The 9013-nt window shown below is 70.2% G+C and overlaps 3 protein-coding genes across 4 annotated transcripts; all 3 read left to right on the top strand.

The window, feature by feature from the left end:
• Window positions 1-1243, top strand: PTCRA (pre T cell antigen receptor alpha). Its single transcript, XM_068940853.1, has 4 exons — window positions 1-249; window positions 344-655; window positions 796-834; window positions 995-1243. Exons 1-4 carry the CDS (start codon window positions 186-188, stop codon window positions 1150-1152), a joined length of 573 nt encoding a protein of 190 aa, XP_068796954.1. The 5' UTR covers window positions 1-185; the 3' UTR covers window positions 1153-1243.
• Window positions 1244-2861: 1618 nt separating this feature from the next.
• CNPY3 (canopy FGF signaling regulator 3) lies at window positions 2862-6777 on the top strand. Of its 2 annotated transcripts, none has more exons than XM_068940851.1 (6): window positions 2862-3020; window positions 4776-4899; window positions 5084-5180; window positions 5626-5748; window positions 5915-6032; window positions 6145-6777. In XM_068940851.1, exons 1-6 carry the CDS (start codon window positions 2921-2923, stop codon window positions 6354-6356), a joined length of 774 nt encoding a protein of 257 aa, XP_068796952.1. In that variant the 5' UTR covers window positions 2862-2920; the 3' UTR covers window positions 6357-6777. The 2 variants fall into 2 exon arrangements, with proteins under 2 accessions (XP_068796952.1, XP_068796951.1); XM_068940850.1 differs by having other exon boundaries at window positions 2874-3020; window positions 6119-6777.
• Window positions 6778-6845: 68 nt separating this feature from the next.
• On the top strand, window positions 6846-8642 carry GNMT (glycine N-methyltransferase). The gene is made up of 6 exons (XM_068940852.1): window positions 6846-7157; window positions 7238-7365; window positions 7444-7557; window positions 7850-7992; window positions 8143-8264; window positions 8361-8642. Exons 1-6 carry the CDS (start codon window positions 6952-6954, stop codon window positions 8530-8532), a joined length of 885 nt encoding a protein of 294 aa, XP_068796953.1. The 5' UTR covers window positions 6846-6951; the 3' UTR covers window positions 8533-8642.
• The last annotated feature ends 371 nt before the right edge of the window (window positions 8643-9013 follow it).

Consider the following 9013-nt stretch of genomic DNA (forward strand, 5'->3'; position numbering starts at 1 on the left):
CCCTCAGCCGCGGGGATCGGTACCGCTGAGGCTGCAGGAGAGCCGCGCCGCGGCGAAGGCGGCTGCCAGCCCCCGTGCCCCGCGGCGAGGCCGGGCCCCCCGGCCTGCTGACGCACAGGTGCGAGCGACGGTTACGGGGCAGCCCCCCGCCAGCCCCCCGCCGCCGCCACACCGCCGCCGCCGCCATGGGGCCGGCCCGGCTGCTCCCGCTCGCTGCCCTGCTCCAGCTCCAGCTCCAGCTCCTGCCCCGTGAGTACCCGGCAGGCGAGGGCCGGCACGAGGTCCTGCGGCAGGGCAGGGCGCCGCGGGGCCGGGGCAGCCCCTGACGCCCCCCTTTCCCCAGCCCGCGGAGCGGCGGGCCCCTTGCCGGCGCTGGCCCCTCCGCTGACCCTGGTGGCGAAGGGGCAGCGGCGGCAGCTGGTGGCCTGCGTGGTGAGCGACCTGCCGCCGGGCTCCCGCGACGCCGTCTGGATCTCGGGCGGCGACGGCAGCGCCCTGCGCGCCTTGGCCGAGGGGGCGTCCCGCGGCGGGGACGGGGACGGCGGCACCGCCAGCACCGTCTCCGTCCTCCCCGCCGACAGCGAGGCGCTCGCCTGCCACGTCGGGCCCGACCGGACCGCACCAGCGCGCAGCTCCGAGCCCGTCCGCGTGGCCGGTACGGCCCCGGCTCCCGCCGCCCGCCCTGCCGCGCTGGGTGCCAGCCCCGGCTGGGGGCGGCGGGAAGCGGGGGGGGGGGCCGCTGGCGCACCTGGCGCTGGGCCCCTTCCTGCCCCAACCGCTCCCTCTGCCGCGCAGGCGACGCCGCAGCCCCGCCGTGCCCGGGGGCCCCCGCCGGTGAGTCCCCCGTCCCCCCTCGCCCGTGCCGGCGTGAGCCCAGCGCCCGCGGCTTCTCCCAGCTGGGCGACAGCGGGAGGGAAACCTCGGGGCGGCGCGGGGGGCTCAGGCCGGAGGAGCGGGGGGCGCCACCGCGGGGCTGAGGCTCCCTCCTTTGCAGGGCCGCGGGCCTGCGCCGCCGCGGCCCTGCTGGTGGCCGTCCGCCTGCTGCTGCTGAAGGTGCTGCTCTTCGACGCCCTCCTCACCTCCATGGCCCTGGCCGGGGCCGGCGGCGGCCTGGAGGGGCAGGGACCCCCACCGGCCCTGGGGGCAGCCTGAGGGCTCGGGGGGGGCAGGCAGCCGGCCCCAAAGCGCCGTGGAGGGGTAGGGACCCCAGGGAGGGTGCAGGGCTGAGGAGGGGGCCGCGCGGTTTGGGGGGGGTGGGGGGGGGCCTCTGAGCTGCTGGGGGGGTGAGGGGGCCTGAATAATGTGGGGGGCAGGGAGGGACACTGAGCTGCTGGGGGGGGCAGGGGGGACCCCGAATAACAGGGGGAGCAGGGGGGATGGGGGATCCCAAATTATGGGGGGGCAGGGGGAGACCCCAAATTACGTGGGGGGCAGGGAGGGACCTAGAGCTGCTGGGGGGGCAGGAGGAGACCCCAAATTATGTGGGGGGCAGGGAGGGACCCTGAGCCGCTGAGGGGGCAGGGAAGGACCCCCAATCATGGGGGGCAGGGAGGGACCTAGAGCTGCTGGGAGGGCAGGGAAGGACCCCCAATCATGGGGGGCAGGGGGGGAACCCCAGATGCTGGGGGGGCAGGAGGAGACCCCCAATCATGGGGGGGACAGGGAGGGACCCTGAATAACGTAGGGGGGCAGGGAAGGACCCCCAATCATGGGGGGCAGGGGGGGAACCCCAATCATGGGGGGGGCAGGGAAGGACCCCCAATCATGGGGGGCAGGGGGGGACCCCCAGATGCTGGGGGGCAGGGAAGGACCCCCAATCATGGGGGGGGGCAGGGAGGGACCCTGAATAACGTAGGGCGGCAGGGAAGGACCCCCAATCATGGAGGGCAGGGGGGACCCCCAGACGCTGGGGGGCAGGGAAGGACCCCCAATCATGGGGGGCAGGGGGGGACCCCCAGATGCTGGGGGGCAGGGAGGGACCCCCAATCATGGGGGGGACAGGGAGGGACCCTGAATAACGTAGGGGGGCAGGGAAGGACCCCCAATCATGGGGGGCAGGGGGGGACCCCCAGATGCTGGGGGGCAGGGAGGGACCCCCAATCATGGGGGGGACAGGGAGGGACCCTGAATAACGTAGGGGGGCAGGGAAGGACCCCCAATCATGGGGGGCAGGGGGGGACCCCCAGATGCTGGGGGGCAGGGACAGACCCCCAATCATGGGGGGGCAGGGAGGGACCCTGAATAACATAGGGGGGCAGGGAAGGACCCCCAATCATGGGGGGCAGGGGGGACCCCCAGATGCTGGGGGGCAGGGACGGACCCCCAATCATGGGGGGCAGGGGAGGACCCCCAGATGCTGGGGGGCAGGGAAGGACCCCCAATCATGGAGGGCAGGGGAGGACCCCCAGATGCTGGGGGGCAGGGAAGGACCCCCAATCATGGGGGGGGCAGGGAGGGACCCCCAATCATGGGGGGCAGGGAGGGAGCCCGAGCTGCTGGGGGGGGCAGGAGGAGACCCCAAATCATGGGGGGGGCAGGGATGGACCCCCCAATCATGGGGGGGGCAGGGAGGGACCCCCCAATCATGGGGGGGCAGGGGGACCCCAAATTACGTGGGGGGGCAGGGGGGACCCCGGGATGCTGGGGGGGGCTGACCCCCAGGTCTAGGGGAGGAGGGGGCAGGCCCCGGCCCCCCCCCGCCCCCCCCCCCGGCCCGCTGCCCCGCGGGGCGCGCGGCCCGGCAGAGCGGCTACGGCGGCCGGACGGGGCGGCCCTCGGAGCGCCCGGATTGGCTGGCGGCGAGGGGGGAAGGCGGGCGGACGGGACAGGCGCGGCGCTCCGATTGGGCGGCGCCGCGCGGTTGCCGTGGCGACGCCGCGGGGCGGGCTGGTGCCGGAAGCGCGGCCCCGGAAGCGGAGCCATGGCGGCGGCGGCGGTGGCGGTGCTGGCGGCGGCGGCGCTGCTCGGCGCGGGCGGCGGCGACGACGCGGACTGGGTGCGGCTGCCCAGCAAGTGCGAGGGTGAGCGGGGCCGGGGCCGGGTCTGGGGGGGCCCCGGGCCGGCGTCCGGCGTCCGGCTGGGCTCGAGGCCGCTCCGGGGCCTGGGCCGAGGCCCGGGCCGCCCCCGGGGCCGCAGCTTCCCGCCGCGGCCGCCTCCGGCCCTCCCGCGGCCGAGCGGAGCTGGGGCGCCCTGGCCGTCGCTCCGGCTCGCCAGCCTGCCAGACCTCTGCTGGCTGCTGTGGCCTCCTCTGGTTTTGCCGCGTTTGTGGGCGCCCAGGGCACGGCCAGAGGCTCGCCCCGAGCTCAGAGGGGAAGAGAGAAGGAAGACGGGCCGCTCTGGAGCTCTTTGCAAAGCTTTGGCCGCCGGGGAAGGCGCTCTGGAGGCGCTGGCGTCCGAGCTGCGCTCAGCGGAGCGTCGTGGTGCGCGCTGACTGCGTGTTGCTCCTCTTCCTGTCCAGGTTTGGGACCTGTCTGAGCCAGCCGTGATAGCGGTGGGCGGCCTCTAGATAACTGGACCTGGCAGCGAGTGCTCCTGGCAGGCGTGGAGGCTCTGCAGCAGGCAGATGTCGCGCGGGAAGGGAGGCTGCGGGAGGAGCGCCCAGCCCTTGGTGCAGGCAGAGAGTCACGGCTGACGCTTGCAGGCAGGCACGTGTGCTGCCGCGCTGGAGCAACCCCTTGCTGCCCTCCTGCCTGCGGCATCTCTCCCTCCGTCGGCCTCTGCGCGTGCCTGGGAGAAGCCATGGTGGCTCATCGCTGTCGGACCGTTCCTGCTGGACGCTTGGCCTTTCTCCCAAAGCAGAGCTCGAGGAAAAAGCGGATTGTGGCAAACGGGAGCCTGCAGCATGGGGCAAGGCCCTCTAGAGCCTCCTGGGACCCTGGCCTCGCAGGGGAGGAAGGGCCACAGAGCGCCCAGCTTCCGTCTCTCCATGCTTTAACTTGTAAAGCCCAGAGATGCTTCTCTCTTCCTCTCCCTCTGTTGGTTCCTGCAGCTCTGTTGGACTGTTTGTTATAGCAGAAATAAAGCTTTTTTCCCTGTTTTATAAAGGAAAATATGAACCGTTATAAAGTTAGCGGTGCCATAGTACTACATACAGCGCCTGGCCCAGCTCTGCTGGGGCTGACGGCCCCAGCTACGGCAATGCAGTTCGCAGCCGCTGCCTTGTCCTGCGGCCCTGCCTGCTGACCCTGCGAGCCCCTCTGGTCCCACTCGCCAGCTGCACGCGGGCACCCCGGGGCAGAGCCCACTGCTCGAATCCCGGCCCCGGCTCCCCGCCTCCCCCGGGCGCCGGGACAGCTGTTATCGGGTGTGCTGCGTTGGTGTTGCGAGCACAAGGTGTGAATCCCTGCGAGCTGTCGCTGGCCTTGCAACAAGGCTCATCCTTTGCCAGGAGGAAGGGATAAGGCTCTTCACAGCTGGAAAGCGGAGCTGTCTAGGGGCACCTGCAGGTGCAGTTATGAGGAGCCGTTGTCTCCCTTCCCACGTGTGACATAACAGCTGGCTGTTTGGATGAGCTTATACTGAAGCGTTGATTCAGGCCTTCCTGCCTCGAGGGGTCTCTCTTGGAATCGTTGGAGGTGCTGCTGCTTATTTATTTCTCCTGAACAGTAGCAAAGGCGTCTCCCTCCTGCTCGTGACAGCTCTAGCGAGCCCGAGTCCTGCTGCTTGCTTCTAAAGCAGTCCTGTTGGCTGGGAGCTACATCAGGCGGCCTGCAGCGGGAGCGGTCTGCCCGAGAGCGTTCAAGCCTGCTGAGCCACCTCTGCTTTCTGTCCCGCAGTGTGCAAGTACGTGGCGCTGGAGCTGAAATCTGCTTTTGAGGAGACCAGCAAGACAAAGGAAGTAATCGACACAAAGTACGGCTTCTTGGACGGGAAGGGCTCGGCTGTCAAGTACACACAGTCGTAAGTGACTCGGCTGTGGGCGAGCAAAAGCCGGGGGGGGTCTCCTGTCGCCACCGCTGCGCCCAGTCCCCGGAGCGGGGAACATCCCTCTGTCACGCGCTGCCCGGTCTGAGGCCTGGCGTGGTGCTGCAGCTGGGCTTGTGGAGCAGCACCAAGCCCTTTTCCTCCCGTTTTCTCTGTGCAGGGACATCCGGTTAATTGAGGTGACGGAGAACATATGTAAGAGGCTTCTGGACTACAACCTGCACAAGGAGAGGAGTGGCAGTAACAGGTTTGCAAAGGTGAGGGTTGTCCTCCCGTCACCTGCCTCCGAGAGCGTCCCTCACAGCTGTCCCTGCGGGCACTGACCCTTGGGTCCTTGTTTCTTCCCCTCATCTGCGTTCCCCGAGAGCTAACGGCATGCTGGCGCCGAGATCAGTTGAGGGGCGATGGGGCAGACCCGAGTCCTCGCTTGCTCCGGAGGGAACTTGCTGAACCTCTAGGCGCCGTGGTGCCTGGCCTGTGTTTTCCAACGTTGTTTGCGATCAGGGGATCACTGCAGAGAGGGACTCGCTGCCAGTTAAACTCTGTGTCCTGGTGACACTGATAGCGCGGGGCCCCTGATGGCAGCTGCCCCGTGCAGGTCCGAATCCCTGGGCAGCGCCGTGCGGCCGCTGTCTGGGAGGGGAGAACAGGAGCTGGGTGGGGGGAAGCGTTGCTTCATGGGGGGCTACTCTTCTCTTCCAGGGCATGTCGGAGACGTTTGAGACTCTGCACAACCTGGTGCACAAGGGGGTCAAAGTGGTGATGGACATTCCCTATGAGCTGTGGAACGAGACCTCTGCGGAGGTGGCCGACCTCAAAAAGCAGGTACTGCACCCGGGGGGATTGGCCTTTGACGGCTGGTGCGGGCTTGCAGGCTGGATGGAGCAGGGGTCACCGGCCTTGGGTTCGGGCAGGACCTGGCGTGCGTCCCGGGAGTCGGGCGCAGGGCCCGGCCGCGCGTCCTGGAGCTGGGCTCTCCTTTCTCCGCTAGTGCGATGTGCTGGTGGAGGAGTACGAAGAGGTGATAGAGGACTGGTACAGGCACCACCAGCAGGAAGACCTCTCCCAGTTCCTCTGCGCTGACCACGTGCTAAAAGGGAAGGATGCGAGTAAGTGGGACGGTGCTGTCAGCGTGGGCCGTGTGTGCTGCGGGGGGAGCCCCGCCAGGGCCGGGCAGCCCAGCGTCTCCCTCCAGGCACCCTCTGCCCCTCTCTTCCCCAGGCTGCCTGGCAGAGAAGTGGACCGGCAAGAAGGGTGACCTGGCGAGCGTGGGGGAGAAACAGAGCAAGAAAAAGAGTGGGAAGAAGAAGAAGAAAGCCAGGAAGGAGCAGAGTGAGGACGGCAACAGCCTCCCAGGAACGGAGGAGACCCCGGAGGAGAGTGGGGTTCAGGAGGAGGCTCCCCTTGCCCACAGCCCAGCTGACGAGCTGTAGGCACGCAGCACGGGGGCCGTACGCTCCACGCCAGTCTGTCGTCTCGTGCAGCTGCATCCGGCTAGGACTGAAGGAAAAGGGATTTGATTAGAGAGGTGTACCTGCTCCCGCTGCGGACCAGCGCTCCCGGCCAGCCGCGGCGCACGCCTGCAAGCCTGACTGGTCCTGGGGGGGCAGCGGGCAGGGGCTCCCGCGCAGGGCCGCGGGCCCAGCCCTGCCAGGCAGCGGGGCGAAAGGGCAGAACTCGGCCGCGGGAGCGCTGCCCCCGGGGCCGCCCAGCTTGTGCCAGCGCCCCGAGGCCCTGAGCCCTCGTCCTCCTGCTGCACTGCAAATAAAGGCAACTGCCGGGGGGGGGGCTGTGGTCGCCCCCTGCCCGGCCCGGGCCGGAGGGCGCTCACCTTTCCCCTCTCGCTCTTTGTAACCGTGGCTCTTCGCTTCTGAGTTGGGGGGGGGGGGGAGCAGCGGGGCCGCCCCCCCGGGGGCGGAGCGCGGCGGGGGTGTGCGCGGGGCTGCGCGGCCATTGGCGGCGGAGCGGAGCGGAGCGGAGCGGAGCGGGGCCGCGGGGCCGGGCGGCGGCGGCGGCGGCGGCGGCAGGATGGTGGACAGCGTGTACCGGACGCGGTCGCTGGGGGTGGCGGCGGAGGGGCTGCCGGACCAGTACGCGGACGGGCGGGCGGCGCGCGTCTGGCAGCTCTACATCGGCGACACGCGGAGCCGCACGGCCGAGTACCGCAGCTGGCTGGTGGCGCTGCTCCGCCGGCACCGCTGCCGCTCCGTCCTCGACGTGGCCTGCGGCACCGGGTGAGCCCCCCCCCACTCCCCTCCCGGCGATCCCCCCCCCCCCCACGGCAGCCCCCCGCCGCTCACCGCCCTCTCCCCAGGGTGGACTCCATCATGCTGCTCGAGGAGGGCTTCCAGGTGACCAGCGTGGACGCCAGCGACAAGATGCTCAAGTACGCGCTGAAGGCGCGCTGGGAGCGGCGCAAGGAGGAGACCTTCGACCGATGGGGTGCGGGGCCCGGGGGGGGGGGGGTCGGGGTTTCTTTTGGGGGGGGGGGCTGCCCTCACCCTCCCACCCGCCCTGCAGTCATCGAGGAGGCCAACTGGCTGACGCTGGAGAAGGACCTGGAGAAGCCGGGGGACGGGTTCGACGCCGTCATCTGCCTGGGCAACTCCTTCGCCCACCTGCCCGACTTCAAAGGTGGGGCTGGGGGCCTGGGGGGGGGGGGGGGCAGAGACCCAGCCTGCAGCCCATGCATGACCTCCTTGTGGCCAAGTGGGGTGGTTTTGGGGCCGGGGGGGGGGGGGGGAACAACCAACATTCCCCCTCCCAAAAAAAACTGGCATTGCTGTGGCATGCCATGGCTGCAGAGAGCCTGAGTGGGTGCCCCCAACGCTCAAGACCGTTTCAGCCACAGTATTTAATTGGGGGGGGGGGGGGCGCACTGACAGTGCCTGGGGACACCATGTTCCTCCCCCCCCCCCCCCCCCAGGGGACCAGAGTGACCACAAACAGGCCCTGAGGAACATCGCCAGCATGGTGCGGCCCGGGGGCGTCCTGATAATCGACCACCGCAACTATGACTACATTCTGGCCACGGGCTGTGCGCCACCAGGCAAGAACATCTACTACAAGGTAGGTGGCCGCCAAGGGACGGAGATGGGGCATGTCCCAGCCTATTCCTCCTCCCCTCCCCGGCCCCCCCCCCCCCCAAAACCAGGTGGGGGGAGAGGGGAGGGGGTGCTGTGTGCCCACAGGACCCAGCTGGCCTCCTGCGGTCCCCAGAGTGACTTGACCAAGGACATCACCACGTCAGTGCTGCTGGTGAACAACAAGGCCCACATGGTGACCCTGGACTACACCGTGCAGGTCCCTGCCGCGGAGGCCGGGGCCACCCCGGAGCTGAGGTGAGCCGGGGGCATGGGGGGCACCGGTGGCGGGGGGGGGGGCTGCTGCCCAGCCTCCCGCTGGCCCTGCTCTCACCCTGGTGCCTCCTTTTGCAGCAAGTTTCGGCTCTCCTACTACCCCCACCAGCTGGAGGCCTTCACGGGCCTGCTGAAAGATGCCTTCCAGGGGAAGTGCCAGCACAGCGTCCTGGGCGACTTCCAGCCCTACACGCCGGGGCAGGCCCACACCCCCTGCTACTTCATCCACGTCGTGAAGAAGACAGTCTGATGGGCCGGTGGCGGCGGAGAGCTCATCAGTCGTCCCCTGCGTGCGCCGGCGGAGGACTGCCCGGGAGCCCCCTGCCCCATGAATTAAGAGCGCTGGTGTGAGCTACCGCAGCCCGTGGTCCGGTGTCCGTGTGTGGGCAGGGTGGGGGGCACCAGGGGGAGGGTGGCCGCCGCGGGGGCCGAGGGAGGTGCACCAGGAGAGCGCCGGGGGGGGGGGGGTGTCAGGGACCGCCAAGGATGATGGCGCTGGTGCCGGGCCAGTGGGGCGCCCCCGCCGACGTGCAGACGGGACCTCGGCCCCAGCCCGCGCCTTGGGGCAGGGGGGCCGGCCCCGCGGTTTCGGGCGCCCTTGGAGGCAGAGCAGGGTGGGTGGTGGCACCTGCCCCAGCCGGACGCGGTGGCCGCAGAGGCGGGCGGCTCTGTCCGAACACGCTCGGCTGCCGGAGCCGGAGCAACAGGGCCGGCGGCGTTCGCCAGCCGGG

This window comes from Struthio camelus, chromosome 3, assembly GCF_040807025.1.
Source record: "Struthio camelus isolate bStrCam1 chromosome 3, bStrCam1.hap1, whole genome shotgun sequence".
In the NCBI taxonomy this organism is placed as follows: domain Eukaryota; kingdom Metazoa; phylum Chordata; class Aves; order Struthioniformes; family Struthionidae; genus Struthio; species Struthio camelus.